The 21483-nt window shown below is 36.6% G+C and overlaps 1 protein-coding gene across 2 annotated transcripts in view; it reads right to left on the reverse strand.

The window, feature by feature from the left end:
- Window positions 1-583: 583 nt before the first annotated feature.
- Window positions 584-21483, reverse strand: part of LOC117973239 (ephrin-A5) — a 104883-nt gene continuing 83983 nt past the window's right edge. The window contains exons 2-5 of one of the 2 annotated variants that reach the window (XM_059022986.1): window positions 16876-17168; window positions 5623-5688; window positions 5199-5279; window positions 584-3652 (exon numbers count right to left, since the gene is read on the reverse strand). In XM_059022986.1, the coding sequence (XP_058878969.1) occupies window positions 3528-3652; window positions 5199-5279; window positions 5623-5688; window positions 16876-17168 (565 nt within the window). In that variant the 3' untranslated portion in view covers window positions 584-3527. The remainder of the gene's footprint in view (window positions 3653-5198; window positions 5280-5622; window positions 5689-16875; window positions 17169-21483) is intronic. The other variant, XM_059022988.1, reaches the window with a different exon arrangement.

The raw sequence follows: 21483 nt of genomic DNA on the forward strand, positions 1-21483 counted from the left end.
GGATGTGGATCTTGAGCTTGGTTATTTCTTGTATGGGAACACCAGCTCAGCTATGGAGAGTGTGGCTTACAGGACAGAACATAGACATTGAGATGTGATTCACAGTAGATTGAATCTATCTTTTACTAATATCTTCAAATTACCCTCGCTAAAATGAATAGAAATGTGGTTTATTAATGAAATGCAATATATTGTACATATTTGAGATGCTGTTTTAAGCAGACGGTATTTGCCCCATTTTTCCTCAAATTGTCTTTTTTGATGTTGTCATGTATTGTGTTTCATACTTATCTTGCACTGGAACCTTTTATTAAAACTTGTGGACCATTGTTTGTGACTGAACCAATGGCATAAAGCTAGGTATGCACTTAAGCATGGTTGCTCAAAACGTTCACAATCTTAACCTTGAACCCTTACTGTAGTGTTTTCCAGAATGGGAGACCCGTCTAACCCAAGTAAACTTTGTTTAGACATTCGACACATAAATATCAACAGACACCTGTTAAAATGATGACCACCTTTAGTTTATTTATTTATAGTTGCTCAGACACGTGTATATACAAATACAGACCTTTAGATTGGATTTCTTTTTTTTTTTTTTTTTTTTACTCATATATTGTAAAGCAGGTCAAAACGGCACTCGTTAATAAGTGCAGAGTAACTGCTAAAGCAGGGCAGTACGAGCACAAGACCACACTGAGCCGGACTTCCATATCCAGATGCACATAAAATGAGTGGCTTCAATAAGGGGGTCAAGAGTAAGCATGGAAAGCAGATTTCGCAGACTCATGGGTAACCTCCAACATGCCAGTATCTATTAAACTGTACAGACAATGGCAGCAAGCCTATTGTATAGAGATTTGTTTCACATTAGAGCAACTTGCGGACTAAGGCATGGGAAAACCTCGGTGTTGCCAAAGAGAATCGATGTGCCCATTCACCGCTCAAGGAAAATAAAAACACACAAGAGGGCATGAATGGAAACAGTGGGCAACTAAAGCTACGTGGTGAGAATAAAAGGACCAGTGGGTTAATTTCCGAGCTTCTGAAAACTGATAGATTCATTTCCGTTACACAGAGAGGTTATGTACAGTTGTTTTTTTTTCTGAATAGGTACAATGCAGCCTTCCTTTTTTGTTTCATGAAGATGCTGACACATAAAAGAGAAAAAATCCACATTCAACAAAGTTTACAAAAACTATACCAACAAACTTTTTCTGAATCAAGTCCATGCGCATGCCACACATGATACTGGCAAGATCCTTCGGGAGAAACTGTCCATGGGAAAGAGATAGTAAAATACTTTTTAAGCTTAAGGACCAACATGCTGAATAACAAGGCTTCAACGTTAGACCCATTAACATTTAAGACAAAACATTGATCCATTTCTTCTGATCATGATTTCTTGAATAGGCAACGAAAAAGCACTTCACAGGTGAGCCCACTTGCATCTGTGTTTACAGTGTGCACATCAGTACACAGAGGACTACAGGATTGATGACTCAGATCTTGTTTATCTTGATCACGTAACAGGTTTCTATACTCCACATTACCCAGAGGTTCATTTTATAAAAGACATAAGAATCAAATTAATACTTTAATATCAAACACTATTTACAACAGCGTTTTGCTAATAATACAGAATTTTAACAGTGAAATGTCTTTTTTTTAATCTTTTGCCCTTCAAAAAAAACAACAACGTACTAATAAACTAACACTAGATGTTATATTATTGACTGCGTCTCAGGATACACGGTATCCACTTAACATACTGATCCTTATTTCCCTGTTTTAGGTTTGTGAAAAATATTGGCTGCCAGGAGTTGTGTGCTATGAGTACATAGGCCCCCAAAGCACAGAAAATGATAATCCCATAATGTCAGCTCAGCGTGGTAAACTAACTTGCTGGTAAATTAACTCTACAGCTAGCCACCCTTGGCAGTAAGCTCTCCTGTAGTAGGAAGGTGTTGTTGTCACATTAATAGACAGACATTGTAGGTACTGGATAAAAGAAAATAGACATAATCAACACCTCTCGTAGCTCTGAAGGGGTTTCCACTCATCTAGTATTTCTTTTTTTTTTTTTAATTGTTCAACTGGGAAAAGTGGATAACGGCATGCGTTTGTAGGGTTTTATCAATGGATTTACCTGTTTTGACATATTTGAGAGATTCACATTGTTTACTGTGTTACTATGCTTTCTACTTTCTAAGTTTTCTAACCCTCTCTCCAGTATAAATTCGGAATGTGGAAATAAATGTATATCTCCCTAGTTTTAGGCCCAAATAAACAGACCTTTAAATAGGATATGTGTAACAGGTTACACAGATACTGTAGGTAGACACACACCAATCTCCACGCCTTTTTTCTGTAAAAAAAAATAACCTATTTTTAGTTAGGGTAACTTTTGTAACTTTGATGACTAAAATGATTTCAATTTTACTTGCTCAATTCTCAACTATTTGTTGGCATCTAGACATATCCAGTTATCTGGAATAGGCATCATTGTATACACTCCAGTTTAATCTATTTTAAATAACTGCATAGCACATAAACTGCAATTATTTTATTTATTCTTTTGCTTTTAGAAATAAAATATGGAATTAAACCTGAAGTAAACTGTATAAAATGTATGTTTGTATGTATGGTTATGGATTTGAAAATGCAAGTAAACAACAATTGGAATGTTGCAGCTTAATTTTATATATATATATAATTATTAAATAACTCCCAAAACAAATATTCTAGGCTAGCTCTTAATTGGCCATATAATCATTTATTCTATATAATCACAGTTTAGAGAGAGAGCGAGAGAGAGAGAGAGATTGGTCCAAAGTTTGGCTTTTTAACCGATTTGATTTCCCTATGTAATGCTTATTTTTTTCCTCTTGTTTTACCTTTTTGTCCTGAGCTATCAATTTGTTCTCCCTCTTTATCAAACGTTTCACAAATAACTTTTTTGAATATGCTCCATCCCTCTAAGAGAACCCACATTTTCAGCATACTTTTCAGAAGACATTTCCTCCTGGAGGAAACAGACTTATATCTATTCTTAATATCACCCCTCCAGCCCTACAGTGATATAATGCCTCGCTTGATCATCTTCTGGTATTGAGTGAGAAGGTATAAATATTGCATGGGGGAATAAAACCCTCTTGGGCACCTGTTCAATTTCCTTCCACCTCACTGACTGCATCTGCCACTAATCTTGTTCATCCCAGTTCAGTCGACAGTGAGCCAACATGGTCTGTCTGTGTGTGTGTGTGTGTGGGGGGGGGGGGGGTCTTACAAGAAATAATGCACAGGAAAATAAGAATCACTAAGTGTCAAACAGGTTTTGGCATCTTAGTTTACAGTTTGGGGGGAATTGGCTCTCCTTCTTGAATTTCAATTCTTTATTTCAGACTGAAAGAGACATTTTTAATATCTGCAAAAGTGTCCCTTGAAAAGGTCACCTCGATAGGTCAGGCGTTAAGGGGGAATCTCAGTGTTTCCTGGACCCGGCTCTTCTCCCTGGGCATGAAGCGCTATAATGCCAACAGCGTTGCCAGAAAAAAAAGTACAGATGCCAGTAGTAGGCGTGGTATCCTTGGCGTATCTGCTGCGCTGTTGTCTCTGCGGGATGGCTCAGCTGACTCATGTACGGTGTCATCTGTTTTGACAGAAAATATACATGTTACACAGGAGTCGAGGGGTTAAAAAGCATTTTGTTGTTAAAATAGATCAAAAGCCTGCAGCAAGTACTACAGCGATCTAATTAGGATAAACTAGATTATTTTGCGCAATACCGCTTTTCCAACTTCACTGCATGACATATGCGAGATGTATTTCTTTAACAATCAAAGCAAACAGTATCAATGTTTGGTTTCTCTTTGGCCCTTTTATTTTTAGCGAGGCGAACATTTTTTTTATGTAAGGTGAAAACCTAAAGCCATTTTTTTCTTGTGTGACTTGACCTATTGATTGATTTTTGTTTTGCACTGAAGCAGCTCCTGATTTGTCATATTAGTAATAATACTTGTGAAGCACTTGCAGAACACATAGCTCTCTGTGCCATGCAATCAATAAAACAGACAAGTGTGAAAATACAAAGAGACACAAATATGCTCCAAAGACAGAGCAACCAGTTCATTTACCAGGGAGGAGCAGGCATGCATGCAACAGGGTTTTGCAAAGTCAACGGGACGTATTTTAACAGCTTGACATTTCTCACCCTTGCACTACAATACTGAATCATGCCAATTTACTGAGTCTGCCAGGCTTTGAAAAGCAGTATCTGATTCTGAGTACACTAGTGCTACGATAAGGCAATACTTCACTGAGGATACTGAGATTGTCTTTGTATCTCAGTGTGTAATTATGGTACCAGTGGAAGTGGAATGGTTATTTGTCAGGTTCCTTTATAGACTTATAGAAGATTTGTAGAACCTGAAGACAGGTTTTTTAAAATCTTTCACTAAGCATTACTTCACAATAGTCCTGCCCTTGAGCTGTATCTGAACACACTATTCAGTATATTTACCAGAAATAAAAAAAAAGAAAAAATAAGGAAAACATAACCAAACACTTACTGGTCAAGCATTTGCAATAAGGATGAAATGCAAATAGGACAACTTAATAAAAGATTATTTATTAGGTAGTCTATTTAAAATCTTTGTCAAGCTTTCATAAGGGCTCAGGGGAAACAATGGGTGGTATAAAAACACGTTTTGTCTCCTTTACTGTCCATTGGCAAGCAAAGTCTTAAATGACACCATAGGGCACTCAAGCACATTCCGTTTAAACACTGTGTTAGTTACATGCAGAGGTTGGGCTGTATTGGAAACAGGGGTTCAGTTTAATTGCAGTTTTTTAAAAGAAAAAGGAAAAACCAAACATATTACTATTGGTAGCATCCTAACAGTTCATGAATTTCAGGCATCTTGATTAGATTTTCATGCTTTTTTGCTTTTTTCTTCTGGTGTTACAAACATACTTCTTGTCATGCGGATATGAATGCACTGCTGGCGGTACACTTTGAAAGAGCACGACACATAGCTATCATTACCATCCCCTTACAGCAGCACAAGCAAAGCGTTCTAACATGCAACTCATGCCAAGAAGGGAAAGAGCAGCCCTGAAGAACTAGAGGGAGTGAGGGAGGGAGAGAGACAGACAAGGGGAACATTTGTTAAAAAAGATTTTCTAAGCATACTAACCTGCTGGTTCTAATGAATTTTCTACTTTGTCGTTAACATCGAAAACACGATCATGAACACCTATAGTTTTCACACAGCTGTCTATAACAAAAATAGAGATAATAGCCAAATATGTTAGTGACACTTGTCATCCCCCCACCCCCACTGTTTAAAGCTCATGACACTACAATGAGTGCCACATTCTTCACATATGAAACAACAAGTTAGCAACCAGTATATTATCACAGGGAAAAAGCTTTCATGAAGAATGATAATAAAAACACGAAAACCACAACATGTTTTATACAGAACAGATACCGCACAGGATTTAACAGTAAAGATGAAATAACTCAATAAATCAATAAAGTTTTACCACTATGTGCCAAACTGCACAATTACGCATGCACTAAAGCCACCCTCCCAAGCTTTACATAAAACAACTTACTTGTTGGTCGCACAAAAACTTTCAGTTTCAGGCAAGTTCTCCTTCCATTCTCTGCAATAGTAGATGCTGTAAAACAGGGAAAATAATTAAAATATTAGAAAACGGATTGAAAATCTCCTTTAACCTGTTTGGTCAATACGAGGGCCTTAATCTCTGGTAAAGGACCTTGAATGTTACCTTTCAAACTATGTTTAATCGCTGTTCCAAATCAGTCCGCTAGAAAATATGTTATATGTCAATGTAGACTGAAGCCGCAGCTGTGGCTGTTTGTTAGTTTGTTGGCTTATGAACGGCGGTAATGCATTTTGTCAGGCTCAACCCAGGTCAAAGCGTGTCAACCCACCTCCTGAGGTTGGTCACTGGGACCCAGGTTAACCCGGGTACGACCCAAGTACATGGTTTCACACTACGTGGGCTTGTGACCCGAGTAGCCAGAACACGCGACCTGACCTGGGTAGGCGTGCTAGTGTGAAAGGGGCTTTAGTCTGCTTCCTTGCTGTCCTGTATGTTGAATCTATCTATTTAAATGTAGTATATTAAATAAAGTTTTTTTTTAAAAATGGAGAATAGTGTTTGTTGTTAGTGGCAATACAGTAACCACAATAGCAACTAGTCTCCGGTTTGAATGACGAGTTGAAGAAATTAAACAACTGGATGCAGTCTGATTACTTTCAACAACTCTTTCAGCATATCACAGTAACAACACAGGCACGGTACTCTCTTCTTAGGGAGGCTGTGTGGTCCAGTGGTCCCTGGCTCAAATCCTGGCTCAGCCACTGACTCATTGTGTGACCCTGAGCAAGTCACTTAACCTGGTTTAATAGTGGAATGAGTAGGAGACAAACCAGAAAATGAAGCCCAAGTGAAGGCTACCAGACCACAGATGGAATTCTGAGCAAACCGCATTACTCATGGAATAATGAGGAAAACATTTGTATTCATTAGTAACAGAAACTAGTTGCATAAAAAAACAAAAAGAAAACATTTTTTTTAATGTATCCATTTTCTAATAGTAATATAACCCTCATAAGAGGGCTTTGCCTTCACGAGCCGAAAGCGAGGGCATTTTTATGAGGGTTCTACTGCTTAATTGAAAGTATTCTGAAATGACAAACTGTTTTCCTAGTGTGAAATTAATAGAGAAATATATTCAATCCTACATGAAGACCACCTTTATGCCTGTTTATGTATTTACTCTAAAGAATAACTGTCTGTCCATGTTAATTCACCAGTAATTATCACAAAGCATTAAAAAAACATTTTGAAACAGTTGTTACAAGTAGCTTTGTTTGTATGAGAATTTAAAAAACACTTTTTTTTCCAAAATTCAGATTCCTGTCAAAAAAAATGTGATTTACAGACGTAAGCTTTTTGGAGGACATTTATTGCTATTACCAATTTTACACTTCAAGGACGCGATCCTCTGTTTGTGATAACCTTTTCAGGGTGCTCAGTGTAGTAGACAAACTGATGGCTTCCCTGCGTTTTGAGCCTGAGCAACTGTACAGTATGTAGAAATGCAGAACAGAGACAAATAGTTTCAATTGGAACACGGTGCACAATATTTCAGCAGTAATGGGGGGTTCTCTTATTAAACTGATAACCAGTTAGGTACAACCAGTAGCTGGCCTTGGCCGTAAACTAAAATCACAGCCTGAAAGGTTTCCAGTGTTGACACAAACTGAAACTGGTGCGCTCGGGGCATATTGCTTATGGTTTGTGGGTAGAGTCAGGAAATTGCCTCTTTCCTGTGAACCCCGCAGGCTGTGAGTTATGAATGGCTTTAAGTGAAGTGCATACACCATGTCACATGGCTTTCTTTCTAATTGGGACAACTTTTCACAACTTCTGTCTATACTTCTTGATAGAGGCTCATAGTGAAGCCTTAAATTAGACAGGGACACGTTTATGGATTTAAATTTAATGCCACTGCAGGAACGTTTTAAATAAAACAAAGGGTTGTTGAAAAATACAAATTTTATGCAAAACTCTGTCTAATTTAGCTTTGTAAGATTAGACATTTTCTTCCCTCTTTACTTACTACTCCCACTTACAAAATGGTTTCAATATTTCTACTCCACATTATAGTTTGTTATAGCCACTTGGAGTTTACAGCTGGATATAAATACAGGTTTTTTTTAATTACTGTGATTTGCATCAGAAAACCCCAAACATAAGACCTTGTAAAACAATGTTGTATTTAGGAAAAAATGGTGGAATGAGAAGGAGACAAACCAGAAAATTAAGACTTTTTAGGTGCAAGTTGGGGGCACCAGTAGTGCTATAAACTATAATGATCTTGCTTATTGTGGCATTTTATAAAGAAGTTGGATTGAGACATAGAGATGGATAATTATGATATAATGTGCAATTCTTTAATGAAAATTAGTAGTACACCAGTTCAGAATAGATAATGATCTAATTCAGTCCTATATACACAAGTGGTATATTAAATATAACAAAGGGTTAAATGCTGGACAACACCAAGGCCCATTCCAAGCTTGGTGCTTTATTTGGAAGACATGTTGTTTCTGCAATACTAAAAACCACTGTGACACTAGTATATATCGTTTCCAAATGAATAATGAACCCAACTGTATTTTGCAGCCCCAAGCGTGGGCTACAAATCATGTACTCCATCACACTTGCTTTATTTTAATGCATCACTAGGTAAATGGAAAAAACACATTCCCATACTATTCCTCTCTGTAGTAACTGCTCCTCCTAGTCCCTGGTAATAGGGCATTCGGACATCAATTCTTAATATTCAGTTTGAGGATCCAAACATTAGAAGAGTTGAAAGTGCTCAGTTTCAAATTAAATATATCATTTTCTCACATATTCTCACAGTCAGTGTCAGTTCTGAGCAAACCATAGCTGTAGCCTTGGTGTTCCTAGCTGCCAGTGTTTGTCATGCAAGCAATGACCTGCAGAGCTTTTCCCAGCTCAACAGTGACTTCCAATTATAGTATCACTACTTCTTTTCAAATAAAAGCCAGGATGAGCTCTGATGTCAAGGAAAATGCATCAACTCAATTCAATTCTACATTTAACAGTACAAATATGTTTGATATTCACAACTGCAATCCACCGAATGCCCTATTAGCCAGGCAAAGCAATGGGTGCAGGGATTTTTCAGCACTCAAACTTTACCACTAAATTCAAAGTCACTTAGATAGCAAAATCACCACTACAAATTCTGACACATATGTCACACAGAGAAGCCTAGCATATCCCTTAATTTCTTCATAAGGGATGCTTCCAAATTAACAAAGCCTGGCAGCATTTTTGGAGTGCTAAATAGTATTTTACTATTCTACCTGGTTACCATGGTGGTGCAAATATCAGACCCCACCCTTTAAATATATGCACTTTGTAACTTAGCTATTAAAAATGCATTGTATCCAAAATGAGCTGCAATGTTATTCACTTCTGTTTTACCGAAAAGTAATATTGGCCACAACTAGTTCTATAGTGGTACCCTGAAATTGTCATTACATTTTACATAGTTTTATAGCTACTGCACATTTAATACATACCCAGTACTGAGATATGTACTGTACAATGTGACACCCCCACCCCCACCCCCACCCCCCGAAACTAACAATGCTCGATAAAACTAAACAAATAATCTCACTACCATGCATGGTTATGAAGCTTGTTAGGTAGCATGTCTCTAGTTTTATTTACCCCCTGGAATTCAGCTGTATTTATGAGCTGCTGCTGATCTGCATCCAAGGCATGACTCACATCCACCTTCAATATAATATAATGTAACATTTAGATCTGGGCCCCGACAGCTGTGTGTTTTAAATTTAAACACTCTTGTCAGTTCGGAGCTGTGGGGAATTTTAAAATCAGCATTTACTTCCTTTTGTAAAGAAAATGCACAAGTGTAGAAGCGTTAAAACTGCAGTTTTCCATTATGTTGGCCACAGGCTATATTTCACAATTTGTGCTAGTCAAAAAGGACAGCCTATTAGAGGTAAAAGAAGCTAAGCACTCCCTCCCTCCTACACTCTCTCACACACCCAGTGTAGTTTGTATTGTAATGTGTTACTTTGGATAAGAAGTGTATGTAAATGAGCCAGGTAAAAGCAGCAGAAGTCATTGGTATTCTCCTTGGAAAAAAGTACCTGATTTACATGAACTGCATGGCTGAAGAAGCCTGCAACACATAAATGAACCCAAAAGTGATTCATCCTTATTTTTTTTTAGTTTGTGGCTGGAGAGCATGATGAGCCTTATCGTAATATCAGGACTACAGAGAACATTTTATTTCCTAATTCTCACTTCTCACAAATGGACCAATAGTTTCTGATGCATCATATATCATATTCATTTTTTGGGATGCTTAGCTACATTACTGTTCTCCCTATTTAGGGCAGCAGTTTACGACGGACATCCCTAACCTGAAGAGATACTGTACAACCAAATAAAAAATGAAAAAAATGAAAATTAAAAATAAATAAATAAAGCAGGTAGTAGTAAGCATATCCAATAATGAACCTTGTGTAAATGTGGTAATTTATATGACTGTGGGCATAAATTGTAATAATATCAGGGTTTTTTTGGTTTTTTTAACTGATTTGAATATTTTAATAAAATATGACATCCTTAACTCCATTACAGATAAAGTCTGCTTTGACAATCAGATGGGATGTCATGTTTACAAATAAATCACTTTATAAAATACAGACATATACATATTGTATGGACCCCATTTTCAGGATGGAAATATATTTTTTTTTAACTCTAAAGTGTATGCATGCATCGTGTTCCAAAGGCATGTTAGATGAGGAAAGCTTAACTCTAAATTCTTTTTTTTTTTTTGTACAGTATATTAGATTATATAAAAGTAATTGCAACAAGTGAAGTACAAACCGATAGCAAACGGTTGTCTTTTGAGAATGTAGTTTAATTTTTTTTTTTTTTTTTTTTTTACTGGGTTTGGAGTAAATGTACATGTAATTTAAATTTTAATGCACCAGCGATGGTAAACGACTAACATAAAAGCTAAAGCAACTATTTATGTTTGCAATTCATTTGACAAATAAATTACATTTCTAAAACCAGACATAATCGAACTGTTCCTGCCTGTAGCGAAGTTGTTTCTTTCCAGTTGTATAATACTGGTGATATTTTAAGAATTGGAACCATGGAATTATTGAATTATTGGAAGTATTGCATTACTTCCATGAGCAAATTACTCTTAAGAGGAATTCACTGAGCATATACCCCTTTATTCTCTAGCGGAAAAAAAAAAACATTACTGCAGTACTCCAGGGAAGTCAATCCTCTCAAAAGCAAGCTCATTTTTATGAATTTGGAACACAGGCAGCATATTGGTCTTGTTAGTGGTAAGAACACAAGCTTGCCACCCCAGTTCCCATCTACTGCAGGTTTAAGCAATTCATTCTATAAAGTAAGTGACCCTACAAAGGGCAGTGACATGCAGGAACTACTGTCCTAGAAACTGTGAAAGATGGGTTATTTGACCATGAATTGTCCCTAGACAATCAACATTGAGCTTTAAATAAACTGCATAACCCATTCACTGGCACGGATGAAGCATAATAAAGATTAATCAGACATTTAGAAGCAATTCAATCTTAAAAAAAAAACCTTTAAGAAAAGAACCATGTCTAACTCCATGACTCCAGACATAATAAATTAGCTTAATTTATCCAATTTAAAACATAAATGTCTAATATGGACATAATATTCTCACTTCATACAAAATATCAACAATTGCCCACATTAATGACATTTTAAATGTGCCTCTGGACAACCTATGACTCTTCCCAGTACTATTATATGAAGGCTGCTCTTTAAAGCAGAACTATGGCAGTTCATGAAATCTCAGTGCTGCTGTGAATTGTATGTTACAGTCACAGCTGGCAGTGATAAAATATATTTTTTAGTTTTAAAATTCAGGATGGGTTAAATTGCACTGTTTTCAATATTTTCTGTTCTCAAATTTACTAAAACATTTCATCCTGGCCTCCCAGCAACTGTCATCCGATCTGCTCTTTCTGCTTTCAAAATAACTTTTATGTCAAAGAAGTCAACCTGGCTTGCAGCGAGATTATGTGTATGAGTCTGATTTGAAACAGAACTGGACACAGTGCACATAGCCATACAGAACCTAATACCAGTGCCTTCTTTCCCATCGCAAGACAAAATCTTGACATGATATAACCTTTGTCAGGAGACGGGAAATGGCCTTGAAGGAGATCATTAAGCAGATGCTGTATACACACGAAGAGTCAAGGGATGCCGATGCTGTGGCAGATAAACTGCCGCTTGCTGTCTACTCCCTGCCTTCTATTCCCTCCAGTGTGAAATATGAACTAACCAACAAATGGCCAGTGTGTTCCTGTCGCGCAGCGTGGGACGAGGGCCACAGCTGTGAGGAGAGCTGTAAAAAACCTGAATATCTACTATGAATTCATTATGTATGCATCACAATGGAAGACTGAACAGGAAAACACTGTAGTTGGCTTGTATTATCTGTTAAGTTCCAAAGGCATATTTTAGAGAAAAGGAGAGACTCTAAATTCTTTGACAATTCCTATCCATGTCCTCTGACTTCTACTTTGAATGCTTAAGTTTACATATAAATGTAAGACAGCGCTGATGTTAAACCATTAACTTTAAATCTAAGCAACTATTTCTTTTTGCAATTCACTTGAAAAGGCATCTAAAATCAATGCTCAAGCTGCTATTAAGTGTTCTGAGGTCAAAGTTATAACTTTACTTTGCCTGGGTGATTGCTTCATGTCTACAACCAGCAACTTTATGACTTTAACTGTAGACGAAAGGACAACAGGAATTTGCCCAACGTTCTGATTACATATCAATGGACAGCATACAGCTTGGGAAAGTGCCACAAAGTGGTCTGAGAATGCCACTTAAAGACAGATAAGGGGAACACAGTCCACTGAATTACATTCTTACAATTATTAATAACAACAACGGACCTAACACATTTCAACTCAAAACCATGTGTCACTGTTTTGTATGCAGTTCTACAGGAAATGTTGTATGTTTCATGCCAGTAATAATTTGCTATTTTACTATTTGTTTAAGTGTCTTCCTTTTTTATCTTCCTTTTTTATCTCTCAAGCATTTACAGCAATGGAACATCTCTAATCTATATACTGTAGATAAGCAAAATGACCCATAAGCACAAAACTAGCTAGTAAACGCATTGGGTCTTAGTTTTAAGCCCTGTTTATCCTAGCCAGCACGGTATGTATGAACTTCCATTTCTTGTTCTAGATAAAAACAAGACTGAATTTTGTCTTGGAAAAAAAAAAAAACTAACAATATTGGATTTCCAGTTTGTTTGATTAAAATCAGACCTCCGATTCACTATATTAGAAAAACATGGTGCCTTCAGCATGTTGGAATCCAAGGTTCACTGTCTAATGCATACTACTCTTCAAACCAGAGGCCTGCTCCCTAACCTTTCTGACCCCTTCTTAACAATTCCTGTCAGCTCCACACACATTCTTTGCCATTATTCATAGACAGCTAATACAGTATTCCACTGAATTGCATGCAGATGTGCAGAATATTAAATGGCTCCCCGCATTTTCCTGGGGGCTGTAAATTTTACATCTGCACTCTTCCATAGAAAAAAAAAAAAATGTTGGCCAGATAAGAAATCATGCTGCCTCATCAGTTAGATGGACAATTTTACTTTTCAAGCTGAACGCCTAGGCTGCCAAAAAATGAAGAAATATGGCCTCAATTTGATTTTATCCTGTGCTCGCTTTTGTTGATTAACCGGTTTCTGTTGTTTGAATGAATTACACCAGGCTTCTGTCTGCTCCATATAATTTTATCAAAAAGACAACAAATCACCCTTACAGTGACACCTCGCACAAAAATGGGACACAATATCAAGTCAAGTTTCTCTAAAATGAGCTGCTGGAACTGTTAATCTTTATCTAAGGGCCATAACAAGTGTTTTGTTCCATGTGCCAGTTTTAAACAATGCTTTTTAAATAGAGGCTTGTTAATGTTAATTTCTCTCTCTCTTTACCCATGGCCCCATCCTCCTTTTGTTCAAGCTCAGAATTGTACTCAGGCTACTTGAAAAATAATAAGGTGATTAGGTTTGTCTGACAAGACCTATTGAAATGTGCTCAGCAGGCTTAATGTACAGTGATTATTTCTAACATCCAGGTATTCATAGCGAGTGTAAAAACCAAAGCATCATATGCAGAGTTGGGGGAACTTGTTACTTAAGTAACGCGTTACTGTAATAATAACGTCAATAATATAATGCGTTCAATTTTTAATGGGAGTAATAATATTAGTTACTTTCTGCAAAAAATAAACAAGCTTGTCTCTCTGTACATTTCTTCAAAGTAGATTTTAGTTCAGGTGATGTGATACAACAGACTATTTTGATTTATAAACAGAATGTTTTAAATAGTTTGACAATGTATGCGTTGAAGATCTCAAACTCAAAAATACTTCATAATTGATGCATAGTATGAATCTACAGAATACATGTGCATAGATGAGGTTAATTTATCTAACACAATGTTTTATATATTATGTCAGTTTCTTCCAACTAACGCTCCTCTATAAAAAGCCTTTATGTAACTTGTTTATTTTTTTTCACTCCTTATGACTTGTGAAAAGTTGCACATATTGTAATGATGACAATTTACTATAAATTATTAAGAGTTGTTTGTTTGTTATACTACACACATTTTAAAAACCTGTTTGACACATTTAATAAATGAATTACCAGACATACAGTTAAATAGTAAACAATAGTCAACAACTGTTTCTCAGGACAAGACCAGAGAAGTAAATATAACGAGTAATACAACGTGCTACTTTTTTATTCAGTAACAAGAAAGGGCATTATATATTATATAGCAACACTGATCATATGCAGTCTTAATTGCAGCTGTGATTAATTAGCAAAGACTGGACTCGTTGCATATAAATAGATAAATATAGTTTTCTGAACTTTTCAATACACAAATTATTAAGTGCCTAGTATAGCAATAGTGTATTATCACTTACCTATATCCCCTTAAAATAAAACTTGACATGGCATGTCCTGAAACGGTTGGTAAAGTCAGGAACAGAATGTCAAACTGTCCTTGAATAACTGATTAGGTAAAGATACAAGGCTTGTTGTATCTGTCAGTATCACCAAAACAACAACATCTGATGCATATTGTCTCAATTGTCTGTGAATAAGAAATGTTTGGGCCTCTGTTAAACCATAAGGCCAAACATTTGTGCCAGATGTACTGCTAAAGGGTGCTGGATAAGACATCTTTATATTACTTAGCAGATATCCATCTTATACTTTACATTATACATAATCCATGTTTTCCTGTTTATGTCTCTTTGTTTTTTTGTCACATGATGATGATCATACACAGCACTCTACACTTCATGGCACAACTTACTAGAATTAAACCATTCATCACTTATGTCACTTGATTTGAATACCCAGCTCAGCGAGGGGACTTTCAACTGTCATCTATCAACTGACACTTCATAAAAAATTAAATATAAAAACTCTAACAGAGAACCAGTTAATAAAATATCTAACCGATTTAATAACCAGCTCATGCTTTATATAGATATATAATCGTAGGCAGGGAAACTTTGCTGAGAACCAAGAAACATGACAATTTTTTATATAAAAAGAGGATAACATCAATCTCTGTGGAATCTATACTGAAGAGATGTAGCAAACACACGGAATATCATTAGAACAGAAACATGACACCATATATTAAAAAAAGAGAGAGATACAAACAAGAAAGTAATTCACTCTTGAGCTTGTGCTGACATTTATAAACTGCCCAAGCTTATTTTTTTAATGACATCAGCACAAAAATCAGAGTGAATGAACAGTGTGGCTAGTTTAACAAAATGATTGGTGTGCCTTGTTTTAATATTCTATTTGAAAAATGATCTAAACTGGAATTGTTTACTTGTATATCAGGCTTGTGTTATGTTTTGAATACAACAAGGAAAAATAGTTAAGCTGACCAAATACTTTTTTGACTGTATATCTTGGAATTAAATATATTTAACACACTTTTTTACAATCTAAAAAGGAGTAAAACATCTGAATTTTACGCAATGAAAAGGCCTAAGGTTATTTTCATATAAAATAGAAACGTATATGAAACGTTAAATGTTTCTTTGATACATTTAACACTAATACTGGGAACAGTGTAGCTTCTCAGTTTGAGAAATAAAGGAAAGATTCCTTAATCCATGGGCACATCACTTTCTTGAACCCAACTAGAACTATCGAGTCACTTGGAAATGTGTTTCTGGGATTGTACACATTGTATGTTTGTTTTTGATCCATAACTTTAAAATGAAAATATAAAGTGAAAAACTTGACTTGAGTGTCTTATAAATGTTACCTTATCTGTAATGATTGATGGCAACAATATTTAAGTGTATGGATAAGACATTCACTCATCCCTCCCATACGTTGTCCTGACTCTAAGTCCTCCGATGGACCTTTACTATAGGTGCTTCACTGTACTCCCTGCCGCCCTGTGATATCTTAAAGGTCATCTTCCTTGCATGCCCAACGTTGGCTTCCATTTTAGCTCTCGCTTCCAAAGCCCTCAAGAGATATTTGCAAACTGGTTATCAGAAGAGAGGTTTCTTACTGAAGTGCTGTGTGTTGTGTGAAATGTCTGCTTTCAAAAAAACACCAGAGTTTATGCTGATCAGATCTTACAGGAAAGGTTAATAGAACAGGTGTTCACAAACAACTCATTCCCCAAAAGGAAAAGGGAATAATTAAAACATAAACACAAGTTTCAAATCCCTCAGCGACCCTCATTGACAAAGTTATCTGGATAACCTTCATACCATATCTGGGTTAGTTTCTTCTTTAATGTATTTGTGCTACAGGGCTTATGGGGTGGATGGGGAAGAACATGAGTGTTCTGAATGGTCTCAGATTTTTTCTTTTGCTCTCTTCTTTGCAGGTGAGTTACTGTAGATCAAACCAACACCGCTGAGGATTGAGCAGAATAATTTCGTTATGACTGTCTATACGTCCAGGCTGCTAAGATAAGATTTAATTTCCCATGTGAAGCAGTTACAGCTTTATTCTTTAAAAAAAAAAACATATTTGCAATCCCTACCACCAAGTTTGTGCTTCTATTCTCAAAAGTTAGAAGTCAATTTTTAAAAAAATTTATTATGTGTTGTCTGCTTATAAAATATACTCACAGATATAATAATATTCTCTGCCTGGTCGGAACTCAAATCCTAAAGAGAAGGGGGTAAAGAGCTGGAATTTTTCAGAGAACTTGAGTGGTCCATTGGGCGAGTGAGGCCTGTTGCACTCCCATCTCTTAAAGCCTTTAGAGGTGTGGTCACATGTGCTGTAGCCATCGTAGTTCACCATGTAAAGCACATATCGTTCCGTCTTGTCTTCCGGTACGGAGTCTGCGTAATGAGGGCAGTACACATCCAGGTAGTCATTTATACACACGTCAATGTGGTAGTCCCCTCTTTGGAACCTGAGGGAAAAAAGGAAAGACATTTCCAGTAAGCTTATTGATTAAACCTGGATGTTACCCTAATCAATGTAATATTGTTATACTAGTAAAATCTATCAAAACACAACTTTGCAATTCCTTTTTTTTTCTGTAAGTAATCTTCAGATTAAATTATGATTCGTCAAAGAAGTGGTGCCACTGAAGCTGTACTTCCCATGACAGGATGAAAATAAAACATACAGTTTGTTTTCTTTTTTTTTTTTTAGGTTGACTTGTCTGGTTCAGATAATCATTTTCATGGAACCATGTGGTATGTTCTGGTCACATTGATGCATTTTTGTGAAACAACTGTAACAAACAGAGGCATCCACTTATGAAATCCATGAAAATGGCATAAGTACGTACTGTTAAAGTGTGGTTTTCGTTAATGGAGGGGCGGCTATCTAAATCCATAAAATAATGCTATTTTTATGTTCAAAGCATACCAGATGTTAACTCTTTACCACAGTTAAAATAATCCTTGACAGGCTGGCAAAACATGCGTCTTACTGGTGCCAGAATGGTGCCCACATCCCATCTGCACATTGGCACTTTAGGTATAAGTGGCATACCATCACATCTGTGCATTGTCAAGTTACAGCAGATATTCCATAAGAAGCAGAGGGATTTTGCCTTTAGAAATTTTACTAACTTCAGTTTTATTTCAGTTCAAGGAATTGGCTGTCACCAGCAGTAAAAGCCCAGTGACACTTAGGCCCGGACCAAATAAAAACTTTGACAACCCGCTAATCGCACTTAACAAAACTGTATTTAACAGCGTTTTCTTTTTATGAGTAGAAGAAATAAGATACTTAAAAAAAAAAGAAAAAGCTATTAAATACAGTTTTGTTAAGTGTGATTAGCGGGTTGTCAAAGTTTTGATTTGGTCCCAGCCTTAGTCAGCAATATTGCATTGCTTACACCATGGGAAGAATTATCACAATGATACACTCACAATAATGGGGTTATGATAAACTTGGATAATGCACTGTATGAATTTGCCTAATTGCCCACCTTTGATTAAACAAACTGACGTTTGCACATTAAACTAAGTGTAAACGATTCAAACCGGAAGGGTAGAAGCAGCTTCCACTAATTCAGACAGCACTTCATCAAGGGGCATGTAAGCCACTAATGTCTTTCTTCTTTTTTTTTTTTTTTTTAAAAAGACGTTTGGTTCTTCAGCCAAAGTACACACAGACATGAAACATGATAAAAAACGGGCTCCATGATATTAATTAATCAACAGAGCCTAACCTGACAGCACTGTTAAGAGACAACTGAGAAAGCTGTCTGTAGACACCGGCACAGCTGTTTTTAGTGACAAAAAAGATTCTTAGACATCAGTGGGAGGAGGCCTTTGGTAAGACTCTCTCTTAAGAGTTATCAAGTGTTTGGTATAACTCATTATGAGGACATTGGTTATTTGATACATGCTTCATCAGTGGCCAAGAAAGAAAGGTCTTTCTCTTTTTTCTCTTCTTAGTATAAACGACAATTCCACAGTAAAATTTGCTAAAAAGGACAATTACCTATAAACACCCACAAATACACTATCTTATTTAACTAGACAATTGCTACAATAATCAATCAAATATTCTTTACACGGAAGAGCTGAAGGTCAGTAATACTTACTAAATAGTTCATCCTACCTGGTGTTAAATTTACTTCTCCAAATCAGTGCTGCTCGTAAATATTTGAGTTCATTTAGACCCACACTGTCTACCTGTCTTGGTCTCCCAGTCTAGACTACAAATTCAACCTCAAGAGGAGGGCAGATGGGTCAGCACAACTGAGGAGAGTTACATCAGTCAGATTTTTATTATCAGTTCAAAAGGTGGTTTGGCAACAGAACAAGAGGGAGACTTAAGAGCTGCTGATAGCCCTATGCACTGCCGACACAAAACACAAACTGAGTGACCTGTGAACTATTGTCTCTGCTCAGTACAAATGATTCCAAGCAGTAGGAAAGGCACAAATCATGCCATGGTGGTTTAACCACAAGCCTACTCTAGTTCATTTAAAGCGCTTTGTGATGGTGGTCCACTATGAAATAAATATTGATTGATTGATTGATTTTGCACTGATAAATCCAGTCTAGTTTTCCCTTACAGCACTATTCAATCCTTATGGCTTAATGTCACACATGATATCTGATATCTCTTCTGTTTCACACCTCTTAAGAACTGCTTACAGTCTGCTTATTCTTCAATAAACTTAAAAGATACTGACACTAATAATTGAGCACTTATTGTAACTACATGTAATGTGAACTAACACAACATGGAACACTATAAAATATGGTACACCCTCGCTATAACAAACCTGTTTGGGTCCAAGCCTTTTGTTTGTTGTATCGAGGGGTTCATTATAGCAAAAGGACAATCAAAAGGAACGATAAAATGTTGCAGTAAATTAATGAAATGATATAGTGAATAAAAGTAGAATTACATGTACCTGTTCCTCTCATGTATGCAGTATTCTGCCTTTGCTTTATCCTGTTCGTTAAAGAATTAAAACGCAGTACAAAAAGCACAAATCCCGAACTGAAGCTGAACATTTATTCAAAATCAATCTGACACAAATTGTTTCAAAGTGCACCAAACCTTAATCCAACATGCAAGAATCCCAAACTGATAATTTTATTCCAAATAATCCCGACATGAAAAGTTTGACATGAAAAGTTCATCAAATCCTCATGTTTTTTTCGTTGTTTTTTTTTTTTTTTCTTAAATCAATTTTGCTTTGCCGCGTGGTTGCTTAACAAGCCAAAAAAGTGGGTTTTGACAACGTATATTCATGGCAGAGATATGCCCGCGTTACTCCTTTTTTCAAATGATCAATATAGTTCCCAGCTTTTTTGTAATATAACATTATTTTTGTTTCAGAGGCATAGAAACACAGCGCACGTTTTTTATTAAGGCAAAAGAGTTGACTTCACTGCGGAGGCGTCTCCCGTGCATACAGACCAGGATGCTGACAGTGTGTGTTTGTTTTTTTTATTTTTTTATTTGGGGTCCAGGTGCCAGATTCGTTATAGCCGAAGGTTCGTTATAATGAAGGGCGTTATAGCGAGGTTGTACTGTACTACAAAATAAACAATACAGCTACAGCATACTCCAATCCTAAAACAAGTTATTCAGCCTTTTGCTTATAAAAAGCAACACAACAATATTGATAGCCCACTAAACAAAATGTGTTGAAATTCTCTTCAGGAAATGTTAGCAGGCAACAATACTGTGAAAGGTGTTCCTGCACTTAGTAAGACTCTTTCTAATTATCAGACAGCTTCAGTCTGACATAACATACAACTATCAGATAATGACAATCACAGTTTTGATTGGCTACTATAGTGGCTCAGAACTGACCTTTCTTCCACAGTGGCAAGCAGCTTAAATGAGAATGTCTGTTATGATGTAAAACTAGAAATTTCTTCTTTAACCTTAGCAGAAATTAACATGCAGTCAGTCGTGAAATAAAACAGGATTATTTCTGCTTCATTTTTTGCCAAGAGACCTTTTGCATGGTTCCAAACATGACCTTTCTGTAAGCCACATCACAATAACTCCTGCTATTTGCCTGGAGTCTTTGTGGCAGCTGTGAGAGTTCTTATTCCTCAGTACACCTCAGTACCTGTGGCAGTGAAACTTTTCAGCTGAGAGAGGCAGTCCTTCATTCACTTCACAATTTATAAGGGTTCATTCAAACTGGAACTAGATGGCAGGCTAATTGTCAAATTATGATAATTGCATATCTTTATTATACTACAGCTGTTCAGAATGAGCTTCATGTCGCAACATACAGACAGCTAGAAGTTGTTCTGTAATAAACTGGCTTGGCTATCCGAGTTTAGATATTTATTACCAGATGATTATAACCCCAAGCAGAGGCAGAACGAAGAACCCATTATTTGTAACTCTCCTCTTTTTTGCCCAGCCTGCTGGAACAAGACTCCTGAAAGGCTGCCTGCAACGCTGCCTTCTGATTGGCCAATTTCCATTACAATTACACAGCTGAGTAGGATCGGTCCCTGTGCTGAATGAAGTTCATCAGCCTCCAGATTACTGTTTTATAGCAGTTAGTGCTACCCTATCACGCTTGCTGGAGAAAGAGCTGTGATTTGTACTGTCTGCCTCTTGTCCCGTGCACCTGCAATGTTGGCTTTCCTCCTGGCTTGCACGTTGGAACTGCAGCTCAAATATCATTTAGGTGCACATGTCTTTCTATAAAAGAAACCACGTGTTTTATGCACTCAGCAGCTGTACGGTTCTTGGAACTTCTGCCACACAGTTTCAGC

This window comes from Acipenser ruthenus, chromosome 1 (genome assembly GCF_902713425.1).
Source record: "Acipenser ruthenus chromosome 1, fAciRut3.2 maternal haplotype, whole genome shotgun sequence".
NCBI lineage: Eukaryota > Metazoa > Chordata > Actinopteri > Acipenseriformes > Acipenseridae > Acipenser > Acipenser ruthenus.